This window comes from Sander lucioperca, chromosome 7 (genome assembly GCF_008315115.2).
Source record: "Sander lucioperca isolate FBNREF2018 chromosome 7, SLUC_FBN_1.2, whole genome shotgun sequence".
NCBI classification, from domain to species: domain Eukaryota; kingdom Metazoa; phylum Chordata; class Actinopteri; order Perciformes; family Percidae; genus Sander; species Sander lucioperca.
Window position 1 is genome coordinate 23282041 of NC_050179.1, and position 13776 is coordinate 23295816.

General features: G+C 41.6%; 1 protein-coding gene across 4 annotated transcripts in view; it reads right to left on the reverse strand.

Annotated features, from left to right (window-relative positions):
- The window catches only part of si:dkey-246g23.2 (solute carrier family 66 member 2), a 78428-nt gene that overhangs the window by 20622 nt on the left and 44030 nt on the right, over positions 1-13776 (reverse strand). For all 4 annotated transcript variants that reach the window (XM_031304961.2, XM_031304960.2, XM_031304959.2 and 1 more), the window contains one exon: positions 8109-8325. In XM_031304961.2, coding sequence (XP_031160821.1) covers positions 8109-8325 — 217 coding nt within the window. The remainder of the gene's footprint in view (positions 1-8108; positions 8326-13776) is intronic.

Here is a 13776-nt window from a genome sequence, read left to right on the forward strand (position 1 = left end):
GAACTCTGTCAAAAAGCCCAAATATTCTTCCACCCAGTGATGCCATATCTAGAACGCTGCACACATGTACCATATACATGTATACAGCCACTGTCCTCACACTCAGCTTCCACGTGTTCCCTTTTGGGACACACAACTCCGGTTTCACAAAGTGCGTTGAGTTCTTCACAGTGTCTGCACGACATCCTCCGGGGCCAGGCTGTAAAGGTGCTGGGCCTTTGTTAGAAATAGCCTCTAGGTAATGGCTGCCTCAAGAGAAATGTGAAACCACCATTAGGCTGCCATAGAAGGGACATGATAATAGAACCACCGTTAACGGTTGAAAGGTGTTACCCAGAAGTGAGAGCAAGAAACAAGCTGCTAGCTGTGAAGGTGTGAGAGAGACAGAGTGACATAAAGAGGGGAGCTGAATTTGCAGCACACACAATAATGCAACAGGTGTTTATGTATATATTCTAGCCTATTATTTAATTAAATGCATGTAGTTTAAATACTCTTGCCACATCAATGGCAGTTAAGAGCACTAAACTTAATTGAGATAGACAGAGAAGAAGAGTAGAGAAAAAGAACATTAGAGGAACTGTCTAAGGAAAGGAAACATCCGTTGAGAAGGAAAGAAGTACTGTATTTGTATTTGTGTGCATACTATTTAGTCATCGGGACAGACAGACTGCCACCGTCAGTGTCCCCTCCACTGACACTGAGTGACATTGTGAAAGTCGCTTTGCTGCAGAGCTGGGAGAGGAGAAATGGAAAGGAGGCAAAACAGATCAAGTTTAATGAGAGGGAAGAGAAAAACAGGCGGACTCCCCAGGCAGCCGAGCAGAGAGCGCTGAGCAATCACTCACATTGTTGTTTATATAAACAAATCGCAACTTTACCATTTAATTAAAGCTTCTAGCTGAGTAATAAGTGCTTTCAAATGCCAAGCAGGTGACAGCAGCACTCACCGCTCAAAAGCTGGCATCTCTGAAAAATCCATGTTTAATGAATAACTAAAAACAGCTTTATTCTTTGACTGAACAGCATGTAATACTCTGAATTTCCAAAACAATATAAGGTCATGGAAATAAGCTGGAGGGCCCTGGTCACACACTGCTGTGGGATGGCATCCCATTCTTCAACCAGCAGTCCTGACCTCAACTCCATTGAACACGTGTGGGATCAGCTTGGGCGTGCTGTTTGTGCCAGAGTGACCAACACAACCACGTTGGCTGACTTGCGACAAAGTGTGTAACATGTTTAGTTGTTCATTCTCAAAATCTGTGTTGCCTATATACAAACTTGTCCTTTTTCATGAATATTTACCACCACCATCAATTCCAAGTATTTCTTTTTGGCTTGAAATTTTACATTTGCATTTCCATGAACTGGGGTAGACGCTCCATATTCATGCTCCATCTTGAAATACGTTAGCCGGTAAGGGACATACAGGACATACTGCTCCGCCTTTCGCGTTTTCTCTGTCACATGATAAACTCAAAGGCGCTGCTAATGCTGCTAATGGGTATCGTAGCTTCCCGGCCCCGGCAAGTTTGAAGAAGGAAACATGGAGGACCACACATATTCAAAATCCAAATTTCAGGAACAGGAGTCTTCTTCTTCGCCCAGAAAAAGAAAAAGGATATTGAAAAGAGCAAGAGAAAAGGCTTTTTGAAGCGTGAAGGCTACCGTAGCTGTAATACCTACTTTGAACTGTGTGGTGTGAGAGAGTTGATTGCGATATATGATCTCAACGCTAGATGGGAGAAATTCCCACACATTGGCCCTTTAAAGACGCTGCAGTATAGGTGATTTATGGGGCACCATTTGTAAGGAAACTAAACAGGCTTTCCAACGGTATATGATTTATTGCTAAAAAAAGCATTGTTACCACAGTGAAATAATCAAATAAAATGTCCTTACTTTTTGTGCTAAGTTTATTAATAATAATAATAATAATAATAATAAAAGGCAAACAGAAGTTATTAAACACTCAAACAATAAAACAATAAAAACCATCCAGGAGGCACAACACATATTACAGGACAAAGTGCATATGAAACAAATGAGTTTTTAACAGCTTCTTAAAACCATCGGCTGACTCTGCATTGTTTATAACCAGGGGAAGACTTTTCCAGAGAGTGGGAGCTGCCACTGCGAAGGCACACTCACCTTTGGTTTTATCCTAGATTAGTAAATAGTAAAGTGAAGATATGAGGCAAGAAATAAAGGATGCTCACCTTCTGATGTGACTTCGCTCATTTCTGCACTCTACATTCCCCCTATATATTTCCTTTTCTATCACATACTGCTGTTTTTTTTTTTTAAATCTCTCTCTCACCGTCTCTTTTAATAGCATCTTTCTGTCACCACTCTGTCCCTTCCTTCGTTTCCCTGGAGCAGCGGTTTGAGTGTGAATGTGTGCACACACATGCACAAAGTGTCATTAGTGACCAGGCAGCATAATAATGCTGAGTTATTGGGCGTGTGTGTGTGTGTGTGTGTGTGAGACTCTCTCTCTCTCTCTGCTTTTCCACAACATGCATCAGTATGAAGGTGATCATTTAGGCGAGCTGGAAAAGGTGAGCGCTACTTGATGAAATGGATCCATAGGCTGCCAGGATCCATCCACCATCGCACCTTTAGTAATAGGACTCAGGGGAATCTGACCGAACAGCAAGTTACTGTTTCACAAAGGATGGCATGCAAGGAAGTGCAGACTAGGTGCTGCATCATCACATCTGGAAAACTGTTTGTTCAAGCTGAACTGAACATGTGGGAGCACACTTAAGTACACGTGACACGGGTCAAGAGGTCTAAAAAATGTGATGCATAGAGAGACAGAAGTGCTGAATGGGCTGGTTTAAACCCTGCAGGGTCATTCATACAAATAGGCTGGCGAGATCGATGGCGAGGTTAGAAAATATTCATGTTGAAATTACAGTTTTTCCCCCCCGAAAGAGTCATTTAATATTGTAAAGTATATTCCAACAACGGTGTTGCTTTTGGTGGCTCATATTATATCATCACACTACTGAGTATGCAGGGGCTTTGTCATAGATCTGAGTTGAGCAAATTGACGTTCCTAACTTATTCATCTCAGAGGCCCAATATAGTGTTACTGCGTATTCAATCTTTGGCGTGATATTCACAGGAAGTTAAATGTGTGCTCAGGGGAAGTGCAAGCCCAGATGTTCACCCTGAGGACACTTTATGTGAAATGGGGCATATTACCGAGGAAAAAACATCTTGCCATTCATAAATCACCTATACTGCAGCGTCTTTAAAGGGCCAATGTGTGGGAATTTCTCCCATCTAACGTTGAGATCATATATCGCAATCAACTCTCTCACACCACGCAGTTCAAAGTAGGTATTACAGCTACGGTAGCCTTCACGCTTCAAAAAGCCAGTCTCTTGCTCTTTTCAATATCCTTTTTATTTTTCTGGGCGAAGAAGACTCCTGTTCCTGAAATTTGGATTTTGAATACGTGTGGTCCTCCATGTTTCCTTCTTCAAACTTGCCGGGGCCGGGAAGCTACGATACCCATTAGCAGCATTAGCAGCACCTTTGAGTTTATCATGTGACAGCAAAAACGCGAAAGGCGGAGCAGTATGTCCTGTATGTCCCTTACCGGCTAACGTATTTCAAGATGGAGCATGAATATGGAGCGTCTACCCCAGTTCATGGAAATGCAAATGTAAAATTTCAAGCCAAAAAGAAATACTTGGAATTGATGGTGGTGGTAAATATTCATGAAAAAGGACAAGTTTGTGAACGGGCAACACAGATTTTGATAATGAACAACTAAACACGTTACACACTGGGTCTTTAAGTACACTACTGCATTACTTAAAGACTTCAAAACTAAAGTATATTTAGAGCGTATTTCTTGTGTTTATTGGATGCATGTGGGGCAAAATACAGTATGTGCTGGCTTGATTGAATGTTCTCTCTGATAAGTGTTTCAGTACAAAAGCTGCTGTGACAGTAGTGAGTGAAATCTAATCCAGAGAAAACAGAAAACACACACACATACAGCAAAGACTGCAGTATGTGGGAAATAATAATATTAATAATATTAACTTTATACAGCACTTTGACTAATACTTAATATCAGAGGATGTTCAGTGGATCACAGACTGGTTTATGTCCAAGTTTAGTCAGGATACTGTGATTTTTTTCATATGCTATAAAATTGAATAAAACACCCAAAATGCAATAAAAGTAATCAATAATTTTACATGTGAAGAATGTTGTATGGGTTCCATACAACGTACATCCATGCATCCAGTTTATTTTGGGGCAATTAGATAATAAAACCATATGTCACTGATTGTGGCAGTCCCAGATCCTCAGGCAGGGAGTTGACCAATCACTTTAGACTTAGGAACAGCCAGCAGAGCCCTGCCTGATGACACATTGACATCACTTGTCTGTTGTGAAAATGATTGCCTCTCAAGGGAAAAATGTATACACCACCTTCAGCAATCAAGGCCCTTCTCACCTCCTCTTATACTCTTTTCCCAAGTGTACACTATTTCTATGGTATTCTTATCCTTTGGGGAATCAACAAAAACGAATATAATACAGCGAACTAGGACAGAACAAATGGTTAAAAAAATAACAGAGGCATTAAAGGTGCCGTAGGTAAAATTGTGACGATCCATGACTTAGCCAAAAAATTTGAACATCAACAACTTCTCAGTCCCTCCCCCCCTTTCCGCTAAAGCCCAAATCGATCTCCTAAGCCCCTCCACCCACAAGGGAGAATGAAGTGTGCGTGAGCAGTGATTGACACGCAGTTAGACACCCCCCCTGGCCCTGATTGGTGCATCTGAACAGGGAACAGTGGATCTTTGCAAATCGCACTACAGGCTGTAGGTGGTGCCAGAGGAGCCAGATTTCTCTTTTTAATTACCTGCTTCATGTAGTTCTACTGGAACATAGGGTCAGTTTCAGCAAATATGACAGAAAGTTAGTTTTATAAGGCTTACCTACTGCACCTTTAACAAGCTGTAAAAGGAGAAGAGGAGAGGTGAGTAATGTATCTGCAAAAGACAAACTGTAAACTGTAGCCATTACCAAGCATCAACAGGTACGCCTGTTAATGTCACAGTCTAGGCATCTAATCTGGGGTGTCAGTCACAGCAGCAGGTGTTCCTCAAAACCCAGCTTGTCTGTGCAAAGCATGGGTGGCTGAGCAGCATGACTTGGGAAGGACTCAGCCAGCCATTGCGGGCCCAGAGCGCAGTGGTTCACTGCGTCACTGTGTTTACCTTCATTAAATCACCTGAAAACGACACCAGACTACTACAGTATAACAAGTATGACTCAGCCAGACATTTCTCTATTCTCAGCTGAGATGGACAGCATAACACTGCACTGCAGAGGCTAGTGGAACTCCCCCCCCCCCCCCGCTTATAGCTTAATCCTGACAGAACATCACACATGAATTTCAGCCTGCATGTTTTTCAGCCTAATATTATTGAAACAGAGGAGCTAATATTGGCAGCGAGATTAACAAGTCAGCGGACTGCAGAGTTGTCAATGCACCTCTCTCTCTGCTGCGCACCGTGTGTGTGTGTGTGTGTGTGTGTGTGTGTGTGTGTATGTGTGTGTGATCAAATGACAGGAGAGAAACGCGACTGTACATTACAACATAACACAGTAAAGACTCACACTGAGCTGAAATGGAAACACTGCCTGCAACACATGTCTTTCGGTTTTATTAAAGCTATTCATTTTTAAGGATTCTGTTATTCTACAGTATTGCAATAAAGAAAGGAATATTCAAATCCCAAAACTGAAAATTGAATACCTATTACCTTTGTTTATGACCAAATACCTGCAAAACTAATTACAGTCCCATCAACTGCAGCTGTACTTGCATTAGTGCTAACGCACATTAGCATTTAGCTCAAAGCACTGCTGTGCCTAAGTACAGCCCCACAGAGCTGCTAGCATGGCTGTAGACTCTTAGTCTTGTTAAAGGTCCCATGGCATGAAAATGTCACTTCATGAGGTTTTTTAACATTAATATGAGTTCCCCCAGCCTGCCTATGGTCTCCCAGTGGCTAGAAATGGCGATAGGTGTAAACCGAGCCCTGGGTATCCTGCTCTAACCTGACTCCGCCAGATGGATTGCTTCGCATTTGCTCGGCATATCCATCTGGGAACTTTCCGTTGGAGAACTTTTGGGAAGGGGCAAAAATACTGATTAGCTGATTGGATAAACCATATCTATCACCACCTATGTTACCACTCATTTTCTTCACGACTAGCGGAGCCAGTTGATATATCAAACCCCTGCCGAAACCAGTCGGGAGAAGAGCAAAAACATCTTTTCCTCCGAGAAAAGCCTCCAGTGCCGTTTTTTGCTCTTCTTTCAATGAAGGAATACTTTCTAATTCGGATAAAACTTGCGCGATAGCTACGCTCATCTCATCCGTGGAAGCCGCCATGCTGTTTAGACTGAACAGTCGCTTCTCGTTACGTCACACCTAAACCCGCTTCAAAACCCGCTTCACTATTAGTGGACCACTAAGGTCTATATAAAAGAGACTTCAGATACAGTATTAGGGGACCACTAAGGTCTATATAAAAGAGACTTCAGATACAGTATTAGGGGACCACTAAGGTCTATATAAAAGAGACTTCAGATACAGTATTAGGGGACCACTAAGGTCTATATAAAAGAGACTTCAGATACAGTATTAGGGGACCACTAAGGCCTATATAAAAGAGACTTCAGATACAGTATTAGGGGACCACTAAGGTCTATATAAAAGAGACTTCAGATACAGTATTAGGGGACCACTAAGGTCTATATAAAAGAGACTTCAGATACAGTATTAGGGGACCACTAAAGCTTATATAAAAGCATCCAAAAAGCAGCATGTCATAGGACCTTTAAAGCAACAATGCTAAACATTTCCAAGTTCCTCTATTGCGAAGATTTGCTGCTACTCTTTGTCTTGATAGTAAAATAAAAATCTAGGTTGCTCTGACAAAACAAGCAATTCAATTACATCTTCTCGAGCTTGAGGAATTTGTGATTGGAACTTGTCATGATTAGCTAACATTTATTAGACCAAATGATTACTTGATTAATCTAAAAGATATTTGGCAGATTAATCAATAATTAAATGCGTTGTTGGTTTGCAGCTCTTAAAAACACATATCTTATCATTGGAAAAAAACTAGTCCCAACCGCAAGGAGAGTTGCTAATTTCATCTGACGTCACTGCAAAATCCTAATTTAACGATCATCATCATATTCCCCTGGTATGCATGTTAACTTATGTCTGTCTGACATACTTATGTCTGTCCTGGAGAGAAAAAGTCAAATATTTTGCTTTGTCTCTACTGGCTCATCTTCTTTGAGATGAGTGACCAGCAAAGCGTGCGACTACATTACATTACATTACACTACACACACACACACACACACACACACACACACACACACACACACACACACTGTATGCATGGTTTTTGCACTGATGACAGACAAAAGGGAACAGACATAATGAAGAAATAATGATCATAATTAGTAAGAGGTTCTGTGCTATTAGGGGCGTAATTGATCTCACAGTTCTCTACCTGAGAGGCTAATCAATGGACACATTGACCTCTTAACAAGCAAAACATTCAAAATGCAAACTAAGCCTTATGTTTGCCCTCCTCCCTCACACTGCCTCTTTCCATTCAAGGGGACCTTGAGTACAGTCAAACCTCAGAAGTTATTCAAATGTGACATGTAATAACACTATCTAAAATATTTCTTGGAGAGGATATGTCGATTCTTTTAACTGATTATATAAGACAGGCTTTGCTACAGTATCATCATCACCCTTTTCTAGTTTTTTTCTACTTAGTTTTCTGTCATTAGGGCAGTTAAACAGAAGCCTCTAATGGTTATAAATGACCTTATTAGCATATTTTGTTCATGAGAATATAAATTACTTGCACTCCCTGGACATTAACGTTAATTAGAGTACTTTCCATGTGGTGTTAGTGAGCACTAATAAAGTTGTGCTGCGGTGTGCCACTGTGTGCCAGTGTGAGTACAGTGAGTTATGAGCTTACTGCAAAGCTCTGCTTGACCTCAAAGCGGGCTGTACCTCATGCCTTTGGTGGAGCCGTTGTGGAAGTTTTGCAGCAGCTGCGGGAAGCCCAGCATGGCCTCAAACATCACGGCCAGGGAGCCCAGCGTCTCCACAAACACAGCAGAGTCCAGCAGCAGCAGCGTGACCACTGCACACAGCACGGTGAAGCCGAAGCAGAAGAGCAGGTAGTCCTCGAACGCGCTCCACTTCCAGAAGTAGCGAAAATCCAAGTCTAGAGAGGAGAGAGAACAATACAAAGAGACAAATGAATTTATGCGCAGTACTTGTCATCAGTATTGTTTACCGTCTGGCAGTGGTGGAGGAAGTACTGAATCTCAGTACTTAAGTAAAAGTACAAATAACCAGAGATATATTTACTTTAGTAAGTACAACAATGAAAACCCTACTTAAGTAAAAGTAAAAAGTACCTGATTTTAAATGTACTTTAAGTATTAAAAGTAAAAGTACTTGCATAACGATTTATTCTCTTAATGTCTATAGTCTAATAATTTAAAAAAAACAGTATGGGCTGTGGCATTTTAATTAAGTTAGTTTTAGGTTAATTTAATTGTGCTTACCATCTGTGGCCCAGTTTACATTCTGACTTACACTTCTGGTTATCTATCAGGGTGATCTGCATGAAGCTCGACTTTGCATTATTTCCCACAGGACAGTGAATGCTGCACACATTTATTTAGCGAGAACACACAGGCTTGGACAACAAGTACGTGGCTTCACAGCTGAGGAGGACCGAAGAGCGGGTCTTGGCGTGGCCATAGTGGGATTCGTAATATCGCGAGCGGCACCGGGAGCTGGATGGCCGCTGCTGAAGGCTTCCCTGTGGACTGCAAACGTGTGACGGTGAGGAAGAAGTTTTGGCAGGGGGAAAAACTGATCAGAAAATGTAACGAAAATGTAACGGAATGTTGTAGAAATGTAGTGAAGTAGAAAGTATAGATAATTGCTGCAAAATGTAATGAAGTAAAAGTCAAAAGTATGCACTATTAATTGTACTTAAGTAAAGTACAGATACGTGAAAAATGTACTTAAGTACAGTAACGAAGTATTTGTATTTCGTTACATTCCACCACTGCCGTCTGGAAAAATGTAATTGAAAAGATGTGACACGTAGAGGAGAGAGGATAAAGGAAGGAAAGTAAAGAATGAGGAAAATGTGAGAGGATTTAAAGGAAAGAGGCAGACAGAAGAGCCTGGAAAGATGATTGAATAAAGAAATAGAGTAAGAGTGTGTGTGTGTGTGTGTGTGTGTGTGTGTGTGTGTGTGTGTGTGCGTGCGTGCATGCATGCGTATGTGCATGTGTGTGTGTGTGTATGTGTGAGAGAGTGTTGTAGTGCTAAAGGGCGAGAAGGTTCTTACAGTATGTGTGGATAGAAACAAAAGAGCAAGAGTGACAGGCAGGCCGCATTGAAAGCGGCGGGGGCGATATAGCGGGAAAAAGACGGGACAGGAGGAGAGAGCAGGAATAAGAGTGTTCCATTAAAAGGATGCATAGGAATTCTGCAAAGACAGCATTACTAAATCAATACTGCGCACATGCATAAGTGAATGGAACAGAGATAAATGAGATACTGGAAAGCTTTTACATTTCTATTACTTTGGAATAACCTGGCATTTGGTGGAGCCAGGCTATACATTTAGAAAGTTTATTACCCTTGGCTTGAAGCTATCTTCCCACCGACACAACTCTATTTATCATGTGTGGCTTTTATAATCCACTGATACATACCGGGCCCTGTCCTGCACCCGGCGCAGCGCAAAGCCCGACACAATGTCTTTGCTAGTTTAAGATCGACGCAGTTGTCAATTTCACGTCGAGCCCCCGCGTCGTTTAAATGCAAATGCACCTGCGCCCATCTTTGCGCCCCTGGGCGTGCTGGTCTTACAGGGAGGTGTGTTCAGGTGCATTCTTGGCATATTGCTATCTTGAGGCAGCGGGAAGTGATCGTGCCATTGACCAACAAAAACCCGGTCTAAAGTCAATAACGCAGCATTTCATTGTTATTTTAACAGCAAATTAGTAAAATGCGCCTAGGCACACTATGCTTGTTACACACGCAGGGAAGCGCAGCAGCACACAAACATGCAAAAGATTACAAATAAAAATATTACATATTACAAATCCGCCATCATAATAGCAATGGTCCAAACGCGCCTGGCTTTTAAAGGGAATTGGAGATGACACTCTGATTGGTTTATTGCATGTTACGCCCAAAACACACCTATGAATTAATGAAGACACTAAGTACAACCCTTTTGAACCATGAGCCCGGCGCAGGGACCCTTTTTTCCACCGTTAAACTAGCAAAAGTGGATTTGGACACGCCCTAAACGCACCTGCGCCAGGTGCTTCACGCCATGTGCTTAGATCATTAAAATAGGGCCCACCATGTGGTTCTCTAAAACAGCTTCTCAACTTGAATGAGGCCAGCACCAGTGACTCAGTAGAAAAGTCTTATCACGAGTATGATTTCAAATTCAATTAGAATTGAACCTAGACTTAGTGACAGTGGTCATGCAAACTGAACCCAAAACGTAACGTAATGTAACGTAAGTAGGTGTGTTCGAAACCGTTCCCTATAACCGAAGTAGTGCACTTTATAGTGCGTTTGCCATTTTGTAGTGGTGGTCGAATTCTCAGCGGTTCATTTTTATTCCACTACAGAATACCCAGAATGCACAGCTTATTTGAGTGTACATACAATGTATTTTACTCTCGTATACCACGATGCACCGCGTTTTCCCGGTGGAGAAGAAGTAAGGAGCTGCCGAGGAAAGCTTAAGAGGGGAAACATTAGGCCCACTACATCTACATTCCCGTCACCATCAGCCATCTCCTCAATGGACCATAATGTGGGGGATGATCGTCGATCTCTCATTGCTTATGTATGACCATGGAGCTGTAAAAAAAAAACAGCTGGCATCAGCTAAAGAGGATTGATGGCTAAATAAGAGCACATTAGTTAGTGTGGGGACTCAAGTGTGAAGTGGCATACTGCGAAGCACCTGACTTCAACATGTGCCACTGTTCACGCTGACTGAAGAGGCTGCACCTATATGAGCAAAATTGCATGCGTGTCCTTGAATTTCTTTAGAGAGGCAAAGTCCCTCCACTTCTGGTGGACCCCATAGGACTTTATTTCAGACATAATATGTATGGTAAAGACAAAAGAATTGTTGATCCCATTCGAATTGAGCCATGAATTACACTTATGATGTTTGTCAATTTAACCCTTCTATTGTCCTCGAGTCAAATTTGACCCGTTTTTTAAGTTTCTATGTCAGAAATTTGAGATTCTTTCAACCAAATTGCACAAAAATGACATGGATGGTTTCATAGAAAGACTCCTCGAGTATAACTAATGATCAGTTCTCTGCTTATATTTAATTTTGGGTGCTTTATTAAATTTTATAGCATTTAGAGAGAAAAAAAAGAATCGGTTTCAAAGCCGTATCCTGACTAAACTTTGACATAAACCAGCCTGTGATTCTCTAAATATGTTCCTCTGATTTTATATATTAGTCAAAATAATTGACAATTTCAGCTTTTCTAAGTAAAAAAAAATAGATATAATTTTATATAAATGAGGTTTATTGGTCATGAATTCCAAAAATAAGTTTACAACTAATAAGTTGGTGTTAGTGGTGGGAAAAAAAGCGCAGAAAGAAGAAACAAAAACCCTGAAGAAAAGCAACAGAAACGTCAAAAAAGCGCCAAGAACGTTGAAAACCCTAAAAAAGGGTTAAGTTTTGATTTTTACCCGGGAGGACAACACAAGGGCTAAAAGATAATTTTGCAAGTGCAGGAAGTCACAGTTTGTCGTAGTACCACTTAGTTTTGTGTGAAACTGCTCAGTGAACTACATATCTCGTATTACACAATTCACGTCACCTTGCTTGATGCTAGGCTTGCTCGCCAGCTAGCTAGCTTAGCTATGTTCCACTACACATGTATCGATATCTTACCTGATTACCTGACTTATCCAGCGCCTTCGCCTCTCTATATAGATGAGAGACGGATGTTGACAGCAAAGACTGCTAAGACAAATCTTCTCAAATGTAGCTGCCACAAATTCTTTTCATTCTTTGCTTTTCAATGTCCTCCTCATCATAGCACACACAGCTATCTCAGACAAAACCATGTGTACGCCTGGTCTGAAGCATGCGTGAGGTGCGCACAATCGCATTCATAAATACCAGTTGATATGTAGGAAAAGGCATACGCATAGTTTTTGTCTGTAAACATTGTTTCTACATCTGAAGAAACAAGAAGAACCCTAGAGACTTCTTAAACTCATCTTGTTGTGCAAATGCTGCAAAGAGTCTTCTTAATTTGTCTGTGAGAGTTGGTCATTTGTTAATACCAATAAATTAATTCACTTACTAATTCATTACACTGATGCCTGTAAGCACACACACACACACACACACACACACACACACACACACACACACACACACACACACACACGCACACACACACATATTCCCAGTCCCATTCCACTCCAGTGAACAGCATCTGATGTGTTGCATCTTGGGACAGACTGAATGAGACATCTTGCATGGGGAGCAGCGTGGCATGTTTGTGGCAAACAGCGAACGTGATTAATGGCTTTATTACCAACCGCCACGAAACACACATCGCCCACAGCTGACAACACACGCGCACAAAGTGGGAGAGGAGAGCGATACAGCACGCACGCACGCACACGCACAAGCACGCACACACACACAACTTTTCAGTTCTTATTCAATACTCCCTCTTCACTCCTGGTGTCCCTTTACTTCAACACAACAACAAACCTGAGTCATTGCAGGCACTGGCGGCTGGCAGAGGGAGACTGGAGTCAGGAGAGGCTTAGAGGCTGCCCTTTATCAGCAACATAAAAGCCCTCTCATTTCCTTTTGACTGAAGCCAAAGTGGTGAAGTATGAACATGCTGACAGCAGCAACAATGAAAGGAGTGGTATTTCAAAACTACTGTAAACTTTTCAGAGTTTAAAGCCTCCCGCTGAGCCTCTTACATTTTCATGTCTTGATTTTTAATTCAGCTTCCCCTCCCTCTCGCGCGCTTATCGGCAGCACATACACACTCAGACACCAAAAACACTCTCTCTTGTCCTCTTACCAAGCAATCCAATCTATTTTCATATAGAAAGCAACACACCCACATCCGCTCCTCTTGTTCCCACTCCCTCACTCTCCCTCTATCCCATCATCTCTCTTATACAGCCTTGAATGTTTACCTACATTATCAAACTGCCCGGAAGAGTATAATGAAGAGAGAAAGCTATGCATCATTCATGGAGTCACCTCTTTTATTTGTCCTCCTATATCATGCATCATTCCCGGCTTACTTTTCCGGACCAGCTTTCTTCCTCCCTTACCTGTTTTTATTGTTTGTTTTACCCACCTTGAGTTAAAATCAACCAACGCAGGACAGTATCACTACAACATAAAACACGATTCTATGACAGTTTCTTCCCTGCCACAGTCAGTCTGATGGCAAAAAAATATATAAAACACTGAACAATTCACTGTGATTAAATGTGCAATAATCCTCACTGTACTTCACTCTACTTTGAAATACTACTGTGCAATATTTGCAATATTTATGCTCGTTACAAATGCAATATCCCCCGTAGTTGTATCCTCCAGTTACAG